Here is a 26,099-nt window from a genome sequence, read left to right as displayed (position 1 = left end):
AGTTTTTTTTAATTGTCTAAGCTTATAATATTCATGTTCTGTTCAGAAACCATAAAATCCTTGATTGCTAGTCTAAATAGGTCTTTAGCTTGTTCGAGCCTAATTCCAGTAAGGGTTTTCTTCCTTACCTCCTTGCTGCCATTGAGAGCTTAGAACTCTTCTACTACACTAGATCGTAGGAAATTGTGACACTATTTAAAGTCCTATTCATCTGGACACCTCATACAGTAATTTCTGCTTCAGTGCTTATGAAACATGGTAAAGTGTTTCTAACACCCCAAGGCCCCGTGCCTGCCCAGACATACCACTTAGCTGTGTACGTACTGGGGGATCTTATGGCTCTAAGCTCTAATCAGGAGCTGGGGCATGGGTTGTGTTGGTTTTCAAACTACATAAGCCTATGGTGGTTTGCCGCTGCCATCCCTGGCTCAGCACATAGAGTAGAACACAGAGACCTTTCCTCCAAGGCTCACCAATGTACTAACTCTCATTGCTTCCTTCTGACCTTCACAGCTTAGGGGGTCCATTTCTACTCTAGGAGTTCCGGAACCAAGCTCTTACCTTCTAAGATATTTTATCCTTATCAACCTGAGAGGCTAGACTTCTGACACTCAAAAGCCAAGAAGAATTCCCCCTTTTCTGAGCTATAAATATCGAAGACCTGATTATTTGAACGTGAAGAAGATCCAAGGAGGCAATAGAATGCTCCAGGGAGTAGGGGGAGGTCATTGGTTAAATTTTCTGAATATCTCACCATTATACTCAGAACCTCCTCACATGCTTTTCTTCTTTGCTTGATTACCTCCCCTGTAGATGGCCTCCTTGAGCCAGCACCTTGCCTCCCCAACGTTTTTTTTTTTTTTTTTTTTTTTTTAAGATTTATTTGAGAGAGAGAAAGAGAGCATGAGTGGGGTGAAGGGCAGAGGGAAAAGCAGACTCACTACTGAGCAGGGAGCAAGATGTGGGGCTCGATCCCAGGACCCCGAGGTCATGACCTGAGCCGAAGGCAGATACTTAGTTGACTGAGCTACCCAGGTGCCCCAACCTCTCCAACACTGTAAACCAAGGAACTCCTTCATTCTTACGACTTTTTTGCAGTCTTGCGTTTGCTTAGGTATCCCAGCTTCTACCCAGTGTTACATAGTGATGCCATGTATGGCCTTAGCAGGAAGGTAAATCTATGTATTTACCTCTCTTTCCTATCTTTTGTCTCTCCACCTCTTTCCTTTTCCCCCCACCATCTATCTTCACAACTGGTTCTATTATAAATTGCACTGTACTTTACATGCCTTATTTATTGAAACATCATGTTTCCTACCCTGCCTTAAGTATGTGAATAGGAGGCTTTATATTTTTCTAAAATCATAGTATATTTACTTCTGTTTAGCTCTCAAATGACTTCTCTGTAACTCACTTTCAATTAAAACTCTCCAACCCTCAGAATGGAAGAAATGTTTGCAAATTATTTATCTGATAAGAGACTTATATCTTGAATATGCAAAAAACCTCTTACAACTCAATAATAAAAAGACAAGCCAATGAAAAATGGTCAAAGGGTCTAAATATTCATATTGCCAAAAAAGACATACAGATGACCAATAAACATAGGAAGATGTTCAACACCACTATAAGGGAAATGCAAATCAAACCACAATGAGATACCACTAATTATAGAATGACTATAATAAAAAATATAATTAATATTATAATATTATAATATATAATATATTATTAATTAATATAATTAATAACAAGCACTGGTCAAGATGTGAAGAAGTTAGAACCCTCGGTGCTGATAGAAATGCAAAATGGTGCAACGATTTTGGAAAACAGTCTGTCAGTTCCTCAAATGGTTAGTGATAGAGTTACCATATGACCCAGCAATTCCATGCTAGGTATATACTCAAGAGAAATGAAAATATATGTCCACACAAAAGCTTGTACACAGTGTTCAGAGCAGTATCGTTGATAATAGCCTAACAGTGGAAAAAATATGTCTTTCAACTGAGAAATGGATAAATAAAATGTGGTATAGCCATACAATGGAATATTACAAGGCCACAAAAACGAATGAAGTATTGATATACGCTACAACATGGATAAACATTGAAAACATGCTATGTGGAAGAAGCCAATCCCAAAAGACCACGTATTCTGTGATTTCATTTATATGAAATGTCCAGAAGAGACAAATCTGTACAGACAGAAAGTAGATCAGGGGTCAGTTGGGCTACGGGGCTGGGAGAAGATGGGGAGTGATTACAATGGATACGGGGCTTCTTTTGTGGGTGATGAATGTGTTCTAAGATTGTGGCAATGGTTGTATAACTCTGGGAATATAATAACCATTAAACTGTACATTTCAAATGTGTTGATTGGATGGTGTGTGAATTATATCTCCATAAAGCTTTTATATAAAAACAAGACTCTCCATGTACCTCGGCATTCCTGTGTTCAGTTTATAACAGATTATCCTATTTTGCACATTGTTTTGAAATTGCTATGTGTGATGAATATCTCCTCATGCCGCCACAGCCTAGGATTAAGCAAATGAAAAGAATAATAATAACAAAACTTTCAAAAAATTCTGGTCCATACTCATACAGATGGGGGCCCCTCCTGCTAGAAACATACAGAAATTCTGGATAAAATGTCACAAAATGAAAATTTTAATACATAGTCTAACTTGTAAGAATGAAAAGGGAAACACCAGGTCCCAATATTGAAAAGAAAAATGATTGATGGTTGTCAGAGAGGAAGAGGGTTGGGAGATGGGCAAAAGGGGTGAAGGGGGGCAATTGTATGGTGATGGATGGTAACTAATTCTGGTGGTCACTTTGCAGTGTATGCAAATGCCAAATTATGTGGTACACTTAAAAGTAATTATATACCAATTTTATCTCAATTAAAAAAAAAAGTCAAAACCATAGCAATGGTACCAGGAGGTGTTGAATAACCTATGAAGGTATAGTTCCTGATGAGTTTGTGGGTCCTCATGGGGACAAAGATGAGGTTTCTACTTCCAGAATGTGGAAGAGTGAGAACTCTATTACAAATATCACCAAAAGCTTGAAGCCTTGAAGAACTGCCCCATTATTTAAAAGGGAATTTTAAAGAAAGTTTGCCTCCCTCCAAGTCTTTGATGGAGAACAAAGTACCTAAGGCTCCAGCCCTAACCCCTGTGCCATGTATGGATAGGGGACGAAAATTGATTCTGTGAATCTAAGACAGAAGCCCTAACTTGAGATAATGATGTAAGAGTGGTAGGAGGCAATTACAACATGGGCACAGCCAAAGCTGATTTAAAACTTCTCTGTGAAGACTTTCACTAACCGGAGCCCAAGGAACTCCCCTACTGAAGATAAACTTTCAGTTAAATGATCAACTACACAAGGAAAAAAAACCATGACTGAGAGCAAGCAAATGAACAAGTAAAAGAATTAGCACGTCAAGAATTTCAGACAACATAAGAGTAACAAATATGGTTAAAATTATTAGAGATAAAAGAATAATTTGGAATTATAATGAAAGAATTCAACATTAGGAAAGAAAAGGAAACTTTGAAAAAATTGAAAAAGCACATCTGACTCTAAAAATGAAGAAAATAAAGTCATTGAAATGGAAAATTCAATGGACAGATTAAGTAGCCGATTAGGAAAAACTGAAAAGAAAATATGTGTGTGTGATGCACCCTGAAATTTTTAAATATAAAAAGATAGAAAGTATGAACCAGATTAGGAGACATGGAGGATAGGATAAAGAGGTATGCCATTCCTCTAATAGGAGTTAAAAAGTTACAGGACAGAGAAAATGGGAGGGGGGAATATTCAAAGGAATAATGGCTAAGAAATTTTCATTACTGAAGATGTGACTTTTATTTTCAAATACAGTGTTAATTACTTAAAGCATAAAATATTCTTCAGCGACAAAAGTTCTACAGGTTTATTTCTTACATTTTTATAATCTGTATGTAGTATACAGAAAAAGTACTTTATGTGGTAGAGTGGAAATAACTCTCTGTAAAAGCTGATAACCTTAATTATATTCAATTTGACATTTTCTTCCCCAAGAACAGACAACTGCAAAGACACTTGTAGAGAGTTTAATCAGCAAGTTGAAAAATTAGAAATGCAAACATGTTTTACACTACAGTTTTCAATTCCCTCAAGATTGTTCACGATGGGAACACAACTTAAAGATAAAAGTAAATTTTTTTTTTTTTAAAGATTTTATTTATTTATTTGACAGAGATAGAGACAGCCAGCGAGAGAGGGAACACAAGCAGGGAGAGTGGGAGAGGAAGAAGCAGGCTCATGGCGGAGGAGCCTGACATGGGGCTCGATCCCATAACGCCGGGATCACGCCCTGAGCCGAAGGCAGACGCTTAACCGCTGTGCCACCCAGGCGCCCCGATAAAAGTAAATTTTACAATAACTAAATTATGTGGTAAATTTCGAGTAACTGTGCATGCACTCGGTTAACTGTATCAACAACTATTATTGGAAAAAACTAAGAATTTCCTACAAGAATTGACACAGAGAGTCATCCCCCTGATCTCACGCCTATCCCTGTCCCTCGTGTCTACATCATGGACAGACACTGAGTTGTTAACATACAAACTATACTTTCTGGGGTTTTCATAAGTAAAACAAAATTACGAAATCTTCATATTCATATATTTAATATTTCCTTCATCTTAATGTGTGTTAATGTTGGAAATCATGTTGCAAAAATGAAACTTTCATAAGAGTTGTTTTTATAGGGGCGCCTGGGTGGCACAGCGGTTAAGCGTCTGCCTTCGGCTCAGGGCGTGATCCCGGCGTTACGGGATCGAGCCCCACATCAGGCTCTTCCATTATGAGCCTGCTTATTCCTCTCCCACTCCCCCTGCTTATGTTCCCTCTCTCGCTGGCTGTCTCTATCTCTGTCGAATAAATAAATAAAATTAAAAAAAAAAGAGTTTTTATAATTATTCACAATTTTATATTCCTTAATATTTTCAAAATGCTATGAAAATATATGGTCATTGTTCTGTATCCTAACATTGTGTATGGCAGCGACACTTTAATCCTCACCTGTAGATGAGAATGATCAGATTGAGGAGTCAAGGCAATTTCCCTAAAGGAACAAAACCATCAGGTGTGACTTCAGGAAAATAAAAATTGCAACCTTAACCTCTAGGGCAGGATTTCTTAACCTCAACACTACTGCTACTTGGGGCAGGATCATTTTTACTGTGAAGAGGGGCCGTCCTATGTATTACAGGATGTTTGGTAGTGTCCCTGAATTCTATCCACTAGATGCCAGTAGCACCTCATCACCGACTGTGACAACCAAAAATGTATCCAGATATTTCAAAATGTTCCTGCAGGTGCAAAACTGCCCCATTAGAACCACTGGTCTAGAGAGAAAATTAATGCATAAGCAATCAAACAGAGGCATATACATTTATACCATTTTATATCCTACATATAAAATTTCATTTCTCTATTGGGTGAATATGATTGGTCTGTAGCTTTCTTTATAGTTTCCATTCTCTTTGTTTGAATAATCCTGCTGATTCCTAAGTACAGTTCAATATTTCTACAGCACATATTTTTTAGACATCATTACATTGCAAATTATTACCAGTTTGTCGTTTTTTAAAACTAGCAAGTGACCTTTGTCTCAAATTTTGATTTCCAATCATATTAAAATTTTAAGTAACACTATTTGAGCTAATAAAGTGCTATCTAATCTTTCATACTCACATTATTTCTGTGAGGTAGTTAAGTGTTTAGAGTTAAATTCCATCATTAGAGGAGATTAAGTATAAATTCAAGGTCATACAATCTGTCAATGACAAAATGAAAATAGACTACTTATGTGGGTTTTCCCTCCTGTTGCAATTGTTGTGATTCAGAAATAATTAAGAACATTAGATGATTTCATTCACATTATGATATACTAACATTTTACCTCCATTTGGTTTTACCCGAAGATTCAGATAAGATAAATGATTTTTCATAATAACAGTATTCCGATTTCTTAAGAATCTGGTCTGGCACTCTTATGTGTTCATAAAGGTAAAATATCAACAGTTCCCAAGGTCACAACGATATATTTGGTTAAAGAAAGTGGACAGGAATGGAAGTATCATATCTTTCATTAAGAAACACATTGCATCATCCCTCAGCAGTTAGATAAAGAAAAAATTATTTAAATAATTGGACTTTGATTTCCAAAATTGAAGCATTCTATGTGCATTTACACTTATTAAATAAATAACAATAGTTCAAATCACACTTGCATAAAACAAATAAGATTACGTCTTCCTACTCATTAAAAAATTGGAGAGATTTACAAAGTTTGATGTATGCTTACAAACATATTGATTAAAAAAATAACATCTATACACATATGAAATATATGAACACATGATTAATTTAAATGTTATATAAATCTCTTTCTTTAGATAAATGCTACTTCCTATTTTTTTATTGCTTCATGTTTTCAATTGGCAACCTTTAAAAGTACAGAGCATACTTATCTAAATATCAGAAAATAAGCAAAAATGTATTTAATTCTAAAATATATTTAATGTACCTAAATGTTTCTCACATTTTAAAACATTGTAAAGCAAACAAATAAAAAAACCACATTTCTAAAGAGTATCTAATGGGGGAACTGTAGAAAAAGATGTTATTGATAAAAGTCTGTGACCAAACTCTTAGCTGGAAATGTAGCAAAATAAAATAAACTTTGAGATTGCTACTTGAAATTTTAAACCATGGAACAAAGCATATAGTTAGTAATTCAGAACATTAAAAAAAGTTTTTGCCTACGTAATGGAACTCTTTAAATGGGTGAATACACTAGAATTCAAGATTTCTAAGCATATGTACCTTTTAAATTCAATTAACTGCAAATTAGTTGACATTCAAATTAATATTCAACATAATCATGTAATTCCACAGAGCTTAACCATTTTAATCATGTAAATGTTCTTGGGTCACCAAATCTGTAAGTACCTATGTCGAAAGTACTTTAGTCAGTATCAGGCTCATAGGATTTCTAATTTATAGTCTGGGACTTAGTAAACCAGAATCCGGGGTACCATGATTCATACTGGGTATCTCAAGATATATACAAGCCCAAGGTAACATAGTAAATAGGAAACTAGGAAGGCAAGCAAAGTAAAGTGTACAACAAAACCTGAGTTGATGGGTCAAAACTGGGATTGCATATAAGAACTGGAGTATAAGGCACTATAAGCAGTCAATGGCCAAGAGCTCTAGATAATTAGCAAAAAGGCACAAGAATAGACACATAGCACCAAAAGACCTTGATCATTGGGCCCATGTTCTGTCCCAAACAGGATGCTTCTTGATTACCACCTTCCTGAGCAAGAACTGGTTCCAAGGTTAATAAGCTCCCTGATAAGGCTGATATGGATCAATGAGAAGCAAAGATCTAGACAACATAGATCTGTCGCCTCATTGTTTCCTAAAAATAGAGTATGTTATAGAAGGAGAAAAGGTCTTTTCAGTATTACTTCTGATTTTGGCAAACCCCAAAACTCATATGCTAGCATCAAATGCATGGAAAATATTTTTAATAATGCCCAAATTTAAAAATACTCTTTTTGACCATCAAGTATGTGTGTACCTGTGTATATTAATCCTTCAGCATACATGTGGTCATAACTCTCACAAAGACAGCTTCATTAAAATAAGAGAAATAGAGGAAAATGCCGATGCTGAAACTCAACTCCAGAGTAGCATTAATTAATGAGCATAGTAAGTGAAGAGTCAGCACTTTGCTTTAACACAATTTTACCCCCAAAAGTTTCCCCCCAAACCTTACTCATTATAGAACCCCCCCCCAAAAGAAACCTGACCCAGTTATCTTAGAAAACATATATAACTGTTTAAGATCATCCAGTATCACAGATGCTTCACAAACGAGTCCCACTCATCTTGCCACTTTGATCTGGGAAGTTCAATTCAATATGGTTGAAGGCAGGATTATCAGTTCCACCGTCTTGTACTGGGTGAGATTTATAGCTTAAAATATGCTTCTTCTAAAAGAAAATGTTAACAAAGTGATTAGAGAAAAAGTAACTGTTCAATTCTAAATAGTTGTTACTGCTTTTCTTTCTCTAAATCAGCTTTGTAGTCTATTGAAGACAGGATATACGAAAGAAATAGACCATCAAAGAATACAAAACAAAAACAAAAAACAAACAAACAAACAAAAAGAATAGGGCAAATACCTTCCTTGTCTATCAGAGTTCAAAAGAGAGTCTGAGGACTAACTAATATTCTATCCTGATGATAAAAGCACAGTCTCACTAATTTAAGGAGAAAGGAAGCCAACTTACTTTCTTAAAAATGTCAAAATTGGATAAAAAGTCCTCTTTGGTTAATAGGAATCTGCGGTCTACGTTTTGTTTTCTTCCTCCTGAAAAACATTTACATCATTTACAATGTTAAAAGATACCTGTAACCACCCAGTGACGGCCCATCATACAAGCATTTAACTCGTGCACGTCCAACTCTACGCACTCATAAAACACACAGAGAAAGAGAATCTTTAACATAGTGCTGAAGACTTGGCTTACCATTTCCCTTCTTTTAGGCTTAGATTCTGCAAGCCTCTCACTGTGACAAATGAGTCTAGTGTTCAAAGATGAATGCGATGGTTCTTAAATGCAAGCCCCCTACTTCATATGATACTTAATCTAAGAGCCCAATACTCGTAGGGAAACGGATATAAAAGCATCCTCTGCGACCTACCAATAAAATATCAAGCCATGTGCCTCAGCTTCAGAGCAGTTGCCTTTCCCCAGTTTGATGGCTATGAATATAGATGTGCACGAAGAAATGCAGGAAATTATGAGTTATTGAATAAATTAGTTAAGTAAAAATCAATATAATGATTGGTGTTTGATTCAACTCCTCTTCCCGAATATTCTGCTTTATAAAAAATATTCTTTGTTTTGGTATTTTATTTGTAGATCAAAGACAAAGCTTTTTAAAACTGTGTGGTTCTCAAACTATTTTTGTACAAATCATCTAGCAGACGTACTTGAAATGCAGATTCCTGGACTCCAACCTGGACCAACCCAGTTAGAAACTCTGGGTGGGCCACTGAAGCCTGATTTTTACCAAATTTCCAAAGTGATCTTCACGCTCTCTAATATTTGGGATCCTCCACTTCGGTATAAATACTAGGCTTTAATTATGGGAACCTCTGCTGTTCTGGAGATGGTATCAACTTTAAATTAATTCATTCAACATTGTTGAGTGCCTACCATCTGCGAGAGACTCTACTAGGTGCTAGAGAGTCAGAGATGAGTAAAACAATTACTGCACTCACAGCTCATGGTCTACGTAGGGCATTATTTACCCCATTTTACTGTTGAGGAGACAGACCCACTCACAGTACACAGTACATGGTTAGGTGAAACTGAAATGCCAACCAAGTCTGTATGGCAGGAATTCTTACTGAGTCCTGGTATTCCTATTTATTTCCCAAGGAGTGTTAGGATTTCATGTTTCTAGATTATTTTTTCAAGGTGCTCAGCTCATTGCTGTTGTGAAGTGGAAATAAATCATTTATGAAATTAATGAAGTTGAATTGTTTTTTATCACTGGATGCCTGCTCACTAGGTAAAGCATGACTTTATAAAACAAAACAAGCAGTCATATATGGTTATCGGAATAAAAACTTCTAAGGAAAAAGAAAAAGGGAGCGCTCAAAGGATGCTCTGATACTCCATTTTCTTAAAGAAAAAGGAATGGGTTGAATAAGGATCTAAGGTCAAATAATACAAGGAGATTGATAGTTGTATTCCTGATCTGAATAACTGGGTTACTGGGTAAGAAAACTTTAAAATCTGTCTTAAAATATATCAAAACAGACAAAAGAATAAATCTACTGTGTTGGTGATTTTATTTAGGAAGAAAGGCACAGTCCTTTTTGAAAAGAAAGAGAATAGTTTAAAACAACTGTTTGAGGGGCGCCTGGGTGGCTCAGTCGTTAAGCATCTGCCTTCAGCTCAGGTCATGATCCCAGGGTCCTGGGATTGAGCCCCGCATCAGGTTCCCTGCTCGGTGGGAAGCCTCCTTCTCCCTCTCCCACTCCCCCCGCTGTGTTCCCTCTCTCATTGTCTCTCTCTCAGTCAAATAAATGAAATCCTTAAAAAAAAAAAAAAAAACAACTGTTTGGGAGGTAATAAATAGTTACAAACTTTATTATAAATGTATAATTATGCATTACAATATATCATAATTATAATTAATTTAATTGTTGATATGATTATATTAATATTAATATAATATATTAATATAATTATACAATATATTAATAGAATTATATTATAATATATTAATATAATTTATTAATTATAAATATAAGTATCACAGAACTTTGAAAGGCAGTGCTATTCAGGAGCCACAAAACAATGATTGATAGAATTCCTCCAAGTGGCACAGTGTTGGTAGCTTTGTAGCATAAAGCAAAAAAAGACATCAGACATACTAAGACAAAGTATAGGATTTCTGACTAGTTATTGCACCTTTGATGAAGAGGGCAATAGGGCTGTCTTCCCCCACTCTGGTTGCTATGGATATACATGGGTGAGGGAATGCAGGAAATCATGGAGCCCCACACTTCTCACTAGCTCTACACTGCTACCCTGCTTTGAGCTGCCGTGACTGCTCACCTGGATTACTGCAATAGCCCCCTACCTGCCCTCCTTCCCTTTTAAACTATTCTCAAAGCTGAATCGCAGTGCTCCTTTGAGATGTATTGGAAAAGTAACTGGAAAAGTATCCCATGTAGTAGACCTAAAAGATACAGTGATGGAAAATAGGAGAGAAAAGAGAAGAAAATTAGAATAACTGTCTGAGACTAAAACATCTGACTAACAAGAGTTTCCAGAAAGAACAGAAAATCACAGGAAATTACAAAAGAAATAATACAGGAAAATGTCCCCAAACTGAAGGACATGGGTCTTCAGATTGAAAAGACCCTAACAAGGGCTTAAGGCAAAGCAGTCATTGTGAAATGGGTCACATGCAAAGTGCCAACAGGTAGCATGGCACTGGCATTCTCAATAACAACATAATCAGCTAGGAGAAAATTAAGAGATCCTCTCAGAAACAACAAAATTATTTTCTTAGGATTCTCTGCTCAAACAAGTGATCAATCAAGTATAAGGGAGAATTAAAGACATTTTTTCAAGAGACACTACACCTTCAAAATCTCTTGTCTACCCTTTCCCAAGAACATGCTAAAGGGTGTGCTCCATTCAATTAAGGGGATAAACAAGAATTATCAATAATGGAATACAGGCAACAGGGACTCCAACACAGGAGAGACCAAAGGAATTCACAGAATGAGGACAAAATGAAGTCCCAGGATAACAGTTCTGTAGCAATCCCGGAGACCAGTGTATACGATGCGTATTATCAGTCTGTTTTTTTAAATAATGTTTTTAAAGTTTATGGACATGTGAAAAAAGCTTCACACTATGTTCAGATGTAAGGACTGTAGTTATCATTCCTTACATTTGTATACTTCTTTACAGTTTATAAAAAGTCAGCATAGGATGATGAAAAGGTCATGACACAGGATTGTTACAATGCATGTAAAATCCTAGCAGTGTAGTCGCTACATAGGATTTGTCAAGCACTTTATCTTCATCTTACAGCAACCTGTGAGATAAGCAAGTCAATCGCCACTATCCTCATTTCACACATAACACAGCTCCGCCTCAGAGTAGCCATATGGACTTCCCTAAGTTTATGCAGCTAGTAAATGGCAGAACAAAGGTTCAAATAGAATCTTCTGCTTTCCAGTCCAGGCACTCAAATTTTCCAAGAGGAAAATGGAACAAGTAATTAAACTGTTAACAGAACTATAGAAAAATAACATAAATAGGTATAAAAGAGATATAGTAAAAACTGATATGGAGGTAAATACAACAATACTAATGTTTAGATAGTTACCTGTTGGTAAACTGATCAGCATTCCCATGAATACCGTTACCAAAGTTCCAAGAGTGCTGAAGTACAGATATGATAAAGAATACCAGTTATCCATCAGTGGAGTCCTCAGAGAGAACAAAAGCATAACTGTAAGATTTCATGTGATGCCATTAGCAACTAGAGCAGTCCCGATAATCTTCATGCATAGTAAAAGTCAGAATAAAATATTTAACAATGTTTTTAATGTCATAATCTACTGTTCCAACTTTATCTTATTGGATCAGGAATTAAAAGCCTGACTTAAACTTGACCATACACTATAATACTAAATATCCACGTGTATTCATTCAACTCTGCTTTATGTCCCAGGCACTGTTCTTGTCACTGGAAAGTCTACCATAAAAAAGGTTGATAAGGCTCCTGCCCTCATAAAGTTTACATTCTAATGGAGAGAGAAATACAATAAATAAGTAAACTAATAAATACAATAATTTCCACTGGTGGAAAGTGCTGTAAGGGAAATAAAACAAGGTAACGTGAAACAGAGTGGAAAGAAGGAACTACACTCTAATGTGTGGTCAGAGAAAGCATTTGTGAAGAAGTGACATTTGAACTGACATCTGAATAACAAAAAGTTCTTGAGGAAAGCGTCCTAGAGAGAGTTAAACACCACCTGACTAAACCATAATGAGCAACATAAGAGTAATACAAGATGAGAGGAAGGTAGAGGTCTTTTTTTGTTAGATTTATATGAAGTTTGGATTTTACTTTGGGCAATGGCACTTGTGGCAGTATTTTAAATGGAGGAGTAACATGACCTGATCTCAAAAAGAAAGTGTATTCTGCTGCTTTAGGATGAAATGTTCTGAATATATCTGTTAAGTCCATCTGGTCCAGTGTGTCATTTGAAGCCATTGTTTCTTTGTTAATTTTCTGCTTAGATGATCTGTCCATTGGCGTAAGTGTGGTGTTAAAGTCCCCTCCTATTATTGTATCATTATCAATGAGTTCCTTTAATTTATTATTAGTTGTTTTATATATTTAGATGCTCCTGAGTTGAGGGCATAAATATTTACAACTGTTAGATCTTCTTGCTGGACAGGCCCCTTTATTATGATATAGTGCCCTTCTTTACCTCTTGCTATAGTCTTTAGTTTAATTCTCAAATGATATGTAGAAAATCTGAAAGACTCTGCCAAAAAATTGCTAGAACTAACACTCAAACTCAGTAAAGTCACAGGACACAAAATCAATGTACAGAAATCAGTTGCATTTCTATACACCAATTATGAAGCAGCAGAAAGAGAAATCAAGGAATTGATCCCATTGAAATGTACCAAAAACCATAAGATACCTAGGAATAAACCTAACCAAAGAGGTAAAAGATCTATACTCTGAATACTATAGAACACTTATGAAAGAAATTGAAAATGACACAAAGAAATGGAAAAACATTCCATGCTCATGGATTGAAAGAACAAATATTCTTAAAATGTCTATACATCCCAAAGTAATCCACACTTTAATGCAATCCCTATCAAAATATCATCAGTATTTTTTTTACAGAGCTAGAAAAAACAATCCTAAAATTTGTATGGAACCACATAAGACCCCAAATAGCCAAAGCAATCTTGAAAAAGCAAAGCAAAGCTGGAGGTATCATAATTCTGGACTTCAAGTTATAGTACAAAGTTGTAGTGACTAAGACAGTATGGTACTGGCATAAAAACAGACATATAGATCAATGGAAAAGAATAGAAAACCCCAAAAATTGACCTATCACTATATGGTCAACTCATCTTTGACAAAGCAGGAAAGAATATCCAATGGAAAAAAAAGACAGTCTCTTCAACAAATTGTGTTGGGAAAACGGGATAGCAACTTGCAAAAGAATGAAACCGGACCACTTTCTTACACCACACAAAGAAATAAATTCAAAATGAATGAAAGACATAAATGTGAGACAGGAAACCATCAAAATCCTAGAGGAGAACATAGGAGCAACCTCTCTGATATAGGCCATAGCAACTTCTTACTAGATATATCTCCAGAGGCAAGGGAAACAAAAGGAAAAATGAACTATTGGGACTCCATCAAGATAAAAAGCTTCTGCACAATGAAGGAAACAATCAACAAAACTAAAAGGCAACCTTCAGAATGGGAGAAGATTACAATATTATGTTACAAATGACATATCTGATAAAGGATTGGTATCCAAAATCTATACAGAATTTATCAAACTCAACACCCCCCCCCAAAAAAAATCCAGTTAAGAAATGGGCAGAAGACATGAATAGGCATTTCTCCAGAGAAGACATACAGATGGCTAACAGACATGAAAATGTGCTCAACATCTCTCATAATCAAATCAAAAACTACAAATGAGATACAAATGAGATCAAAAACTACAAATGAGATACAAAAACTACAATGAGATATCACTTCACACCTGTCAGAATGGCCAAAATTAACAACACAGCAAACAGCACATATTGGCGAGGATGTGGATAAAGGGGAACCCTCTTACACTGTTGGTGGGAATGAAAACTGGTGCAGCCACTCTGGAAAACAGAATGGAAGTTCCTCAAGGAGTTAAAAATAGAGCTACACTATGATCCAGCAATTGCACTACTAGGTGTTTACCAAAGGATACAAAAATACTGATTTGAAGAGATACATGCACCCCAATGTTTACAGCAGCATTATCAACCAAATAGCCAAATTATGGAAAGAGCTCAAAAGTCAATTGACTGATGAATGAATAAAGAAGATGTGGTATATATACACAACAGAATATTACTCAGCCATAAAAAAAGAATGAAATCTTATCATTTGTAACAATGTAGATGGAGCGAGAGTATATTATGTTAAGCAAAATAAGTCAGCCAGAGAAATACAAATACCATATGATTGCACTCATATGTGGAATTTAAGAAACAAAACAGATGAACATGGGGGGAAAAGAGAGAAGCAAACCATAAAACAGACTCTTAACTATACAGAGCAAACTGAGGGTTGCTGGAGGGGAGGTGGGTGGAGGGATGGGTTTAATGGGTGATGGATATTAAGGAGGGCACTTGTTGTGACGAGCAATGGGTGTTATATGTAAGTGATGACTCAATAAATTCTACTCCTAAAACTAATATTACACTATGTGTTAACTAACTGGAATTTAAATAAAAACTTGAAAGAAAAAAAAAGACTGATAAGTTGAACTTAATTAATTCATTGTAGAAGAAATTCTGATCACCAAAAAGTACCATTAAGAGAGTAAAAAGGCAACCCACAAAGCAAGAGAAAAATATTTCAAAATATATCTTTGTACCTAGAATATATCAAAAACTCCTAAATAAATTAGAGAAAAACTGAGAATCCATTTAAAATTGGATTAATGATTTCAACAGCCAAGTCACAAAAGTAAATATCCAAATGGAAATGGCCAAAAAAACATATAATAATAAGGTATTGAATGTAATTGATCATAAAGAAAATGCAAATTAAAACTACAACGAGGTATCGATATATACCCATCAAGCATTGGGAACTTAAAGAATAAAAACTGAATCTAGGTAATGGAAACACAGTATCTAGAAAAAGGATATTTTGTTTCATCCTCAGCTGTGTCAGTTTATTCCCCTTGTATTCTAGGGACACTGAACTATGTATGATTTCCTAAAATACCATGTGGCTTCAGACCTTCACGCCTTTGCATATACTGTTTCTCCACTATGCAATATGCACTTCCTTCTGTCCCTTCTGCCCAACCCTGTTCACCTGATTAATTCCAGCTCATGTAATCCTCCTCTAAGAAGGTTTCCTTGACTCCACCAGGAAGAGTTAGGCTCATCCTCCCTCTGGCTCTCTTGATCGCCTATGAGTACTATTTACCACAGGGTATTGTTTAAGTGTTTATTTTCTTGTCCAACTTCCCTCTGGTCATTTTCTGTGACTTTCCAGACCCTCTCCTTCTAGCCAACCTCTGTATCCTTCAAGTAGTACTACCTCTCTAAAGTCTTGATGCTAATCACTCTAATTTTGTTTATATTCATTCTTTTAAAAGATATTTATCAAGTATTTATTACTGTTTACCATGTGCTACTTTTATACTTACTGTGCTTACTGAATTAAGTGTTTTGTGTATATTAGCACACTCTCCCCAGCTAGACTATAACTTCCTGGAAGGCAGGAACCACAGTGAATAAGAGGGGAAGACCTTCTTGGGATAATACGTAAATGGCCAGCCCAGAGCTGAGTACATAGTTCATTCTTAGAAATTCTTGTTTATTACCTGTTTTTTTAATAAATAAGCTAACATGTAAAAGTAACTATTATGGTACCAGGAACATACTAAACTTCAGCTCATTTATTTGTTTCACAATCCAAATAACTATTCTGCCTCAGACTCTTAAATTGAGAGAGATATTTACACAATCAGGACAAATGCTAAGCAAAATTGTGAAACAAGTATATTCTGAACGTCCTCCCACGTAGCCTTCAATTATTTTTTTCTCCCTTTCTGACTCTAACTACCCCCCCCCCCCCACAAACATTAGTGCTTTCATGCTTGTCCAAACTGCTTTTGGCATTTCCCTGCCACTCACGCCACAGCACCCCACCTAGTCAAACCTCCTCCAAATATGCCTCAGGCTCTGGAACTACATTTTCTCTCTACCTATGCATTTAGCAGCCTTGAACTTCCATCGGCAAGCATTCTCATAGTTGGGTTTTGTTCGGAACACGAATTACTGATAATAAGTCACATTCCTTCTCTCTCACACACTGGAGTGTGTCCAGTTTAAGAGGGAGACACCAGGGGCGCCTGCGTGGCTCAGTCGTTAAGCGTCTGCATTTGGCTCAGGTCATGATCCCAGGGTCCTGGGATCGAGCTCCGCCCTGGGCTCCCCGCTCTGTGGGAAGCCTGCTTCTCCCTCTCCCACTCCCCCTGCTGGTGTTCCCTCTCTCGCTGTGTCTCTCTCTGTCCAATAAATAAATAAAATCTTTTAAAAAAGAAAGAAAAAAAAAAAAGAGGGAGACCCCACGTCTTGACCCAAAGAGAATGAGTCTTTAATTGTTTCATTCCAGGAATGCTGGAACTGGGGGCAATAATTTGGGGGCAGCAGTCTCATCTTTGTATTCCTTGAATGTCTCCAAGGGGGTTTATGCTTTAAGGCTGGACATTAAATTGTCCACTAAAGGAAGTCTTGCCCTTATAGTCACTATGTTATAAAGTACTCACCTACCTATAGATCCATATCATTTCATTAAATCAGATGACATAAGGATCCAGAAGCCCAAAAGTACACTGCATACAGAAAACTCTAGCAAGTGAGCTGATCACAGCTGCAACTCATTGCCAGTGCTTAAAGATTTGGAATCTTTAAACCTAAACAAATAGTAATGATCTAACATATTTAGATGATTTTAGCTTTTAGACTATAAAGGCTATACTTCAAAGCCTATAAAAGCTATGTTTCTTTTATGATTTTGCTTTTCATTTCAAAACGTTTTTAGTTGACAAAGATGATTTTTCATTCAACTAGAGCTGATATTTGGTAGCATTTACCCATAACAGAATTTTTTTTGTTACTATTCAAGTCTTCTCTAGATCTGTGAGGCAGAAATTTCTACCAAAATTAAGAACATATAGCAATTTTTGCTGTTTCCAAACAAAATACTATAGCCAGAAAGCCACAGGGGCTCTACCCATTTCAGAATTGGGGAAAATCGCACCACTGCAGGCAAGACAAAAATCAACTGGGGTTCTCTTCCTGTCACATGCATTTCCTTAAAATATGACATTATAAAGCTAATTTGATACCTTTCCGCATTGTGTATTTGAAAAGCACTAGTAGAAAATGGCATTTCTGTGGTTGTCACCCAATTTGTCACATTGTATGTGCTGTTACAGCCATAGGTTTCAAGGCTTAGTGGCATAGTTCTCTCAGGCAGTGGAGGATAAAGTTGAGCGCCAATTCCAACCCACAAAGAAACAGCAAATCCAGCCATCAGACCAACAAGTGCTCCCTGTAAAACAAGAATGCTTTTAAAAGAAAAATAATATAGTTTTCTTTGAGATAGAAATTAACATCAGAAGATTAAGCTCAGCATGGTCCAAGCCAGATTTTCTAGCTTCTCTCCTAAAATTATTCTCTTTCCCAAGATCCTTGCTTCTTGTCAAGGGCAGCGTGGGCCACTGGTCCCTCATCCCAGAGCCCTCAGGACTCGGTACCTTTATTCCCTTTCCATATCCCTATCTCACCCTGCTCATTTTTCTTTTTGTCAATCTCATAATTCCATTCCTTCTACTCTGTTTCCATGGCTGGCTCTCTGTTCTGGCCTCCTCCTCTCTTCACACCCAAAGAACTACAACAATCACATGGTTGAGCCCAGGCCAACTGCCCCGTCTATTTTCGCTTAATCTGTGAACAAATGGTATGCCAAATGAACAACAGACTATGAAGGGGAAAGCAGACACAGAGTTTATTCCCATACTTAACATGCATGATTGTAATTGTGCTTCGGGATAATTAGGAAGAAAATAGGAGACAGTTTTCACAAATGACTGCAATGGTGTACACAACCACACCAAGTATTTTTTTTTTTAATATTTTATTTATTTGACAGAGAGAGAGAGAGAGATAGAACGAGAGAATACAAGCAGGGGGAGAGGCAGAAGGAGAAGCAGACTCCCGACTGAGCAGGGAGCCTGCTGCAGGGCTCAATCCCAGGACCCTGGGATCATGACCCAAGCCGAAGGCAGACGCTTAACCTGAGCCACCCAGGAGCCCCAACACACCAAGTATTTCTAAAGACAAGAAGAGATGTTCCCTCTGAAGACATTTGGTTTCTCAATCTTTGGAAAACTCGGGTTCCCCACTTCTGCTATTCACCAGCAGTCCAGGTGTTCTGCCAGACCTTGAATGAACCTTTGAGCTGGTAGGCCTTTTCCTCTGTGATGAAAATTTCTCCCTTCTTTTAAGAACACTGACCAGACAGCACAGCTTGTGCCTTGGGCTCCCCATAGAGAAGACAGGGGAGGATATCTGAAGTAAGGGGAAAAACATAAGCAAAATCATAGGGCAGGAAAAAAGAATGGTGTGTTGATGGGATAAGATGAAGGCTGATGACAAGATCAGAGGATTTATGTTACAGACAAACACTATGAGCTCTTTCATTAAGCTCTGAACCTTGGAAGCGGAAGTAGATTTTTTATTTATTTATTTTTTTTTGGTTTTGGTACCCCAGCACTTACCACAGTGCTGGACATGTAGCAGGCATGCAATAAATATTTTTCAATAATATGAGGTTGGAATAGTAGTGTGGCCAGCTGTTGACAGGGCAGACTTGCTTATTCTCAGCATTGTACATGATTTGATCAAAGATTCACAAAATTATAAAGCCCATGAGTACAGAAATATTTAGTATTCTCTATTGCCAGGATAGTGCTTAGCTCATAAATATTCAATGAATGAATGAGAGGAAGGGACGGAAAGAGGAAGAAAGGGAGGAGGAGAAGCAAAGGAAGGGAAGGAGAAAAGGGAAAGGAGAGGAAGGAGATGGAGGGCGAGAGGAAGGCAGGAAGTCCATTCCAAAGCAAAGGTAGATAATCTGCTAATGGAAAATGTGGGTATTGTAAAAAGAGGTACTTCCTATGACAGGAATAATAATATCATACTTTTCCTGAGAAAAGGTTACATGGGACCTAGTCTGCTACAGCTTTTCTGGAGGCAACCCATGGTGGTAGTAAATGTCAAAAACCAAGTCAGTCTTTCTTAATATTTCAGACACTCAACAAACCACTGCACATTTCATAATGCAAAGAGTCTAATCAAAGCTTCAAAATTCCAAGGTAGATACAAACTATTCTTTCATTGTGATTAGCTTTTCATATGATACTTCATTGACAATTATTTTCTGGAGAATAATTATTTTTAAAAAAATTTATTTGAGTACAGTTGATACACAATGTTACATTAGTTTCAGGATATAACTCAGTGATTCAACATCTCTATACATTATGCTATGCTTACCGCAAGTGTAAATACCAACTGTTAAAAATTCTTTTCTCTAAGAATGATTATTAATAATAAAGGTAATAATCTTTATTAGTAGCTACTTTACCAATCCCTAATGCCTCATGAAGAAAATAGAATTCTAAATGCAAATTCATGGTTCTGCAGTTATTCTATGTCCACATGAAACAACCATATATACATTATCAGTTTTTCCTGAACTTCACCTTATAGCAGGACTGACCCAGTGGAGTCTCTCCCGGCTTTCAGAGAAATAATTTCAATTTCATTTATTCCAAACAAAATTTAGTACTTTAAAGCATAGAAATGTCTGTGTAGAAGAGAGATATTACCTCATTCTGGTTACTATTCCCAATTATGATCACCCCTTTGGGGCCAGAACCATGATATTGGAACTATACCTTTAAATATCAGGAATATAAACTCTCTGGTCAAGGTGGTGAACAGCTTATCTTATTGCTTCTTTTTGCTGTACTCTGGCTATTCACAGGTATCCTCAGCTCTATTGCCCTTAAATCTTTCACATCTGAGCCTGTTGATCTCCTTTCTTTAAAGCCTAGTGATTTTCAGCGGTAGAGTTTAGTGACCTCTGAAGCTAATAATACACTATATGTTAATTAATTGATTTTAAATTTAAAATATGTAGAAATCCTAGTGATTTTCAAGGGCAAAAAGATAAATGAACAAAAAATGTTGTTCCTTTAGTTATGTTATATAATATTCATAATATATATTACATATAATGTAAAATATAATACATATTGTTTCATAATATATATCCTTTAGTTATGTTATATATTCTATAATATTATATGGTTAGTTATATAATTATATTGTAACATTATATGATTTAGCTATATAATATTCATAATACATATTATTTGGCAGCTTCCATTTAGTTTCACATCTGCAGACTCCGAGTGCACAGCACTTTATTTTATACCGCAGCAAAGTCCATTTGAGTAATTTAAGTCATCAGGTAACTAATGAGAGATATCAAAGGAACTATATCTTCCCATTTGAGAAAAAATTATAGAGCTGTTACTTTAGTTAGGAAAGTAAGCTTTACACATACTCATTCATTATACTTACAATTGAGTTGGCAAAGGGAACCAAAATGCCCAAAGCAAACAAGCCCAGAAGTGGTCCACCAACCATGCCAAATATGCTGAGTGCTGCCTACAAAAATAATAAAAAATCAGCAACTAGCAATCTCAAATACCAAGTTAAGGTGTTTCAAAGTAATTCCATCAGAATGAGGATTTAAAGTAATCAATCTCCTCCTGAAAATCATGGCAGCCTTGCCATTGGCAAATAGGTAATCAGAACTTGACACTTCTGCTTCTCAGTCTCAACTATTCATCTGTTCATTCAGATATCCTCAATAAAGGAAGCAGAATGTAAAGACGGTAGAGTCATGACAAGACAGTGGGAACACCTATATGAATTCATAAGCCAAGAGGGACACTACTTCTCCCAACTGTTCCTATAAGTGATAATAACCAATCACATCACTCCTTTGTCCTTTGACAGTCTCAAAATCTTCTGTAAAACAAGACTGTGGATAAGTATTGCTAAGTGAGCAGCGATGGCAATGAAACCAAATGCCATTCTTGATTCCCTAAGAATGGAACTAGAATGAAAAATATGATTAATTTTTTTAAGAGATTGATCAAATCATGTCGATTTAAAATTTAATTGGCTATATGCAACCTTTGCTTTGATGTATAGATGCCAAAATCACACCAATGAAAAAAAAGTTACAATGTGAATAATGGAGAAATGCAAAAGCTGAAAATTCCAAGAGATGTGTGTTCCCAATAAGCCAATGGCTACTTTTTAAGAGTGGATAGAACCATAAAAGAAGGATGAGAGGACACATTGGTTTGTCTACCGAGTAAAGGAGCTTTATAACAGAATCAGTAAAGCAAAGAAAAAATATCAAGAAAAATTTTATAGGATATAGATAGCAGTCCTAGGTTAAAAAAAAAAATTAAGAAGCCTATGTTGTGGACTAGGGAAAGGAGTGTGGATAGAGAGGAAAAAGAATTAGTGTTTGAGGAGGATATGGGTTCAGAATATAATCCTAGGGAGTCATTTCACAACTTCTTTTGAACCAGATCCCAGTAGGAAGGAAGACAGACTTCACTGCAAAATGTGAAATAAGCCACATGGCCCATGAAGCAGGCTGTGACAGTGTGACTTGTGAGCCAGTTTTGGAGGCACAAGGAATATACCCCAAAAAAAGACCTGTCTCAGGAAATAATACCTTGGTTAGAGATGAACCAAGGTAGAACTGGTTTGGAGTTATGATGACACTACTAGAACACATCACTGTATATACTCAGGCCAGAGTTGATACATGAAAAAAGGGGAATCAATCACAATAAGAGTTATAAGCAATGAGGCAGACTATGGAAGAATAAGCAATAACGCAGACTACGGAGAAAAGCACATTCAGAGGAGTATTATTGGTTATGGCATAGATGTGCTAGATAAGCTTGGAGCTTCTGGACATCATACATTCATTCATATAATCAGGATGAAACCAAACTATTTAAAAAACTGGTATGCCACAAGCAAACAAACCAGAATGGACCCAAGACTTAGGTCTAAAGCAGGAGTTTGGAGGACATGCTTTGCTCAGCACTGATCTTCAACTTTCCGGATCATGGGTAGGTCCAGGAGTCCCAGACAGCCATGATAAAGCTGCTTCAGTAATTACAACATGCTTGAAATAAATGAAAAAAGAGAAGGTCTTAGGAAAAAAAAAAACAGAAGGCCTCAGCAAAAACATAGCAGATATAAAGAACCAAATGGAAATTTTTAGAACTGAAAAATACTAACAGATAAAAATCTCAATAGATGGATTCAACAGCAGAATGAAGGAGACAGAGGAAAGAATTAGTGAACTGGAAGACAGACCAATAGAAATTACCTAATCTGAACAACAGAGAGAATATAGACTTTAAAAAAATGAAAGGAGTTTCCAGGATCTGGGCAAGCATAAAAAAAAAAAAAAAAAAATCTAACATTCACGTCATCGGAGTCCTGGAGGAGAAAAGAAAGAGTGAGGCTAAAAAGTACTCAAAGAAATAATGTATGAACTTCCTAAATTTTACAGGAGATATAAACCTACAGATTCAAAAGCTCAGCAAACCCCAAACAGGAGAAACCCAAAGAAATACATGCCAAGACACACTGAAATAAATTTCTGAAAACTAACAACAAAGAAAAAATTCTAAAAGTAGCTAGAGAAAAATGATACCTTGCCTGTAGGGGAGAATAATTAGAGTAGCGGCAAATTTTTCTTCAGAAATAATGGAGGCCAGAAGAAAGTGGCACATATTTTTCAAGTGCTGGATAAAAAGAACTGCTGACTCAGAGTCCTATACCCAACAAAAATATCTTTTGGGAATAAAGGGGAAATCAATACATTCTCAGATGAAGGGAAATGAAGGGAATTTTTTGCCAGCAGACCTATCCTGAAAGAACCTGAAAGAACGGCTAAAGAAAATTTTCTAAAAAGAACAGAAATTATAAAAAGAAGGAACCTTGGGACATCAGCAAGGAAGAAAGAATACAATAAGCAAAGATATGGCTAAATATAAAAGGCTTTCCTTCTCCTCTTGAGTTTTCTAAGTTATATTTGATTGTTGAAACAAAATGATAACACTGTAATTCATGTAATTCATGTAATGTATGTGGATCAAATATTTGACAGCTATATTAAAAACTGGGTAAACAGACATAAAGGGAGGTAAGGATTCTATACTGTACTCAAACTGGTAAAATGACAAAACAAGTAGATTGTGTTAAGTTATGCTTATATAATGTAATACCTAAAGCAACAATTGAAAATGCTATTCTAAGAGGCAAACTCAAAACAACACAGATAAATAAAAATGGATTCTAAAAAATGTTCAAGCATCCTATAGAAAGGTAGGGGGGAATGAAAATAGAAAGAACAAACATTAAACAAAAAATGACAGACTTACACCCTAACATACCAGTAATTACATTAAGTGTAAAAGATGGTCTAATACACCAATAAAAAAGACAGAAATTGGCAGGATATATTTAAAAACATGGCCCAATCATATGCTGACTGCAAAAAGTCACTTATAGACAAGTTCAAAGTCACATATAGACAAGTTCAAAGTAAAAGGATGAAAAGAGGTGCATTATGCAACCATTAATCAAAGGAAAGTAGGAGTAACTACATTAATATCAGATAAATTAGACTTTAGATAAATAAAATTATTAGAGAGAAACATTATATGATGAAAAAAGAATTACTTCACCAAGACATAGAAATCTTAAATATTTATGCACCAAGAACTTCAAAATACATGAAACAAAAACTGACAAAACTAAAAGGAAAATAGACAAATACACAATTATAGTTGAGAATTCACCACTCCATTCTCACCAACTGATAAAAAAAACTAAACAGAAAATCGGAAGATATAGAAAACTCAAGGACACCATCAATGAGCAGGATCTAATTGATACTTATGGAATGCTACACCTAGCAGTAGAGTACACATTCTTTTTAAGTACCCATGGAACATGTACCAAAATGCCATATCCTGGGCCATAACAGACCTCAACAGATTTAAAAGAATTAAAACCATACAGAATGTGCTCTTTGACCACATGAAACTAGAAATCAATAGCAGAAAAATAACAGGAAAATCTCTAAACACTTGGAAACTAAGTAGCATACTTCTAAATAATTCATGGGTCAAAAGGACATTTCAAACGAAACTTAAAAATATAAAATATGAAAAGTTGTGAGACACAGCTAAATTAATGCTGACAGAATTTTTTAGCAATTAGTGCACCCACTACAAAAGAGGAAAAGTTTCAAATCAATAATCTAAGGTCTCATCTCAAGAACAGCAAAATAAACCCAAAGCAAATAGAAGAAAAGGATAAAGATAAGAACAAAAGGCAATAATTGTAAATAGAAAAACAACACAGAAAAATCAGTGAAATGAGAAGGTAGTTTTTTGAAAATATCAATGAAGTTGACAAACCTCCAACAAGAATGAAGAAAAAAGATAACATCACCAATATTAGGAATAAAACAAGCAATAATACCACAGACCCTGCAGACACCAAATGTATAATAAGGGAATACTATGAACAACTCCACACACACACATTTTACAACTTAGATGAAATGGACCAATTTCTTGAAAACACAAACTACCATAATTCACCCAATATGAAACAGATAATTTGAATAGCCTTATAACTTATGGAAATTTAATTTGTAATTTTAAAACTTCCAAAAAAGGAATACCCAGGCCCAGACGGTTTCACTAGAGTATACTATCAAACATTTAAATCATTAACACCAATTTTATACAATTTCTTTAAGAAAATAGAGAATAATTCTTCCCACTTTATCTTATGAAGCTAGAGTGACTGTGATACCAAAACCAGACAAAGCCATTACAAAAAAAGAACTACAGATCAATATTTCTCAGGATGCAAAAATCCTTAAAAAAATATTAACAAATAGAATTCAGAAATATATAAAAATAACTATACACCATGACCAAGTGAAGTTTATTCCAGGAATGCAAGGCTGGTTAAGCATTTTAAAATCAATTAATGTAACTCATCATGTCAAAGGACTAAAGAAGACTATCATATTACCATATCAACAATGCAAAAAAAGCACTTGACAAAATTCAACATTCATCCATAATAAAAACTCTCAGAAAGATGGAAAATAGGGAAATAGGGAATTCCCTCAACTTTGTAAAGGGCATCCTCTAAAATCTTACAGCTAACATTATATCTAGGAGTGAAAGACTAAATGCTTTCCTCATCCAGACTGGGGAACAAGGAAAGGGTTTCTACTCTTACTACTCTTTTTCAACATGATGTGGAAGTTGAAGCCAGTGCAATAAAGAAATAAAAACTATACATACAGATTGGAAAGGAAGAAATAAAACTGTCCCTGTTTGAAGATGACATGATTGTGTAGAAAATCCCAAGAACTAATAAGTAAATTCAGCAAGGTCTCAGGATACAACACAAATACATAAAAATCAATTGTATTTCTACATATTAA

The 26,099-nt window shown here is 35.8% G+C and overlaps 1 protein-coding gene across 3 annotated transcripts in view; it reads right to left on the bottom strand.

The window, feature by feature from the left end:
- Positions 1-7,878: 7,878 nt before the first annotated feature.
- Positions 7,879-26,099, bottom strand: part of SLC5A8 (solute carrier family 5 member 8) — a 54,179-nt gene continuing 35,958 nt past the window's right edge. For 2 of the 3 annotated variants that reach the window (XM_057316153.1, XM_026499817.4), the window contains 5 exons: positions 21,101-21,187; positions 17,794-17,999; positions 11,997-12,100; positions 8,363-8,442; positions 7,879-8,062 (listed from right to left, as the gene is read on the bottom strand). In XM_057316153.1, the coding sequence (XP_057172136.1) occupies positions 7,937-8,062; positions 8,363-8,442; positions 11,997-12,100; positions 17,794-17,999; positions 21,101-21,187 (603 nt within the window). In that variant the 3' untranslated portion in view covers positions 7,879-7,936. The remainder of the gene's footprint in view (positions 8,063-8,362; positions 8,443-11,996; positions 12,101-17,793; positions 18,000-21,100; positions 21,188-26,099) is intronic. The other variant, XM_057316152.1, reaches the window with a different exon arrangement.

This window comes from Ursus arctos, unplaced genomic scaffold (genome assembly GCF_023065955.2).
Source record: "Ursus arctos isolate Adak ecotype North America unplaced genomic scaffold, UrsArc2.0 scaffold_21, whole genome shotgun sequence".
Taxonomy (NCBI): domain Eukaryota; kingdom Metazoa; phylum Chordata; class Mammalia; order Carnivora; family Ursidae; genus Ursus; species Ursus arctos.
The sequence above is the reverse complement of the archived record's forward strand: the minus strand, read 5'-3'. Positions and strand labels throughout refer to the sequence as shown.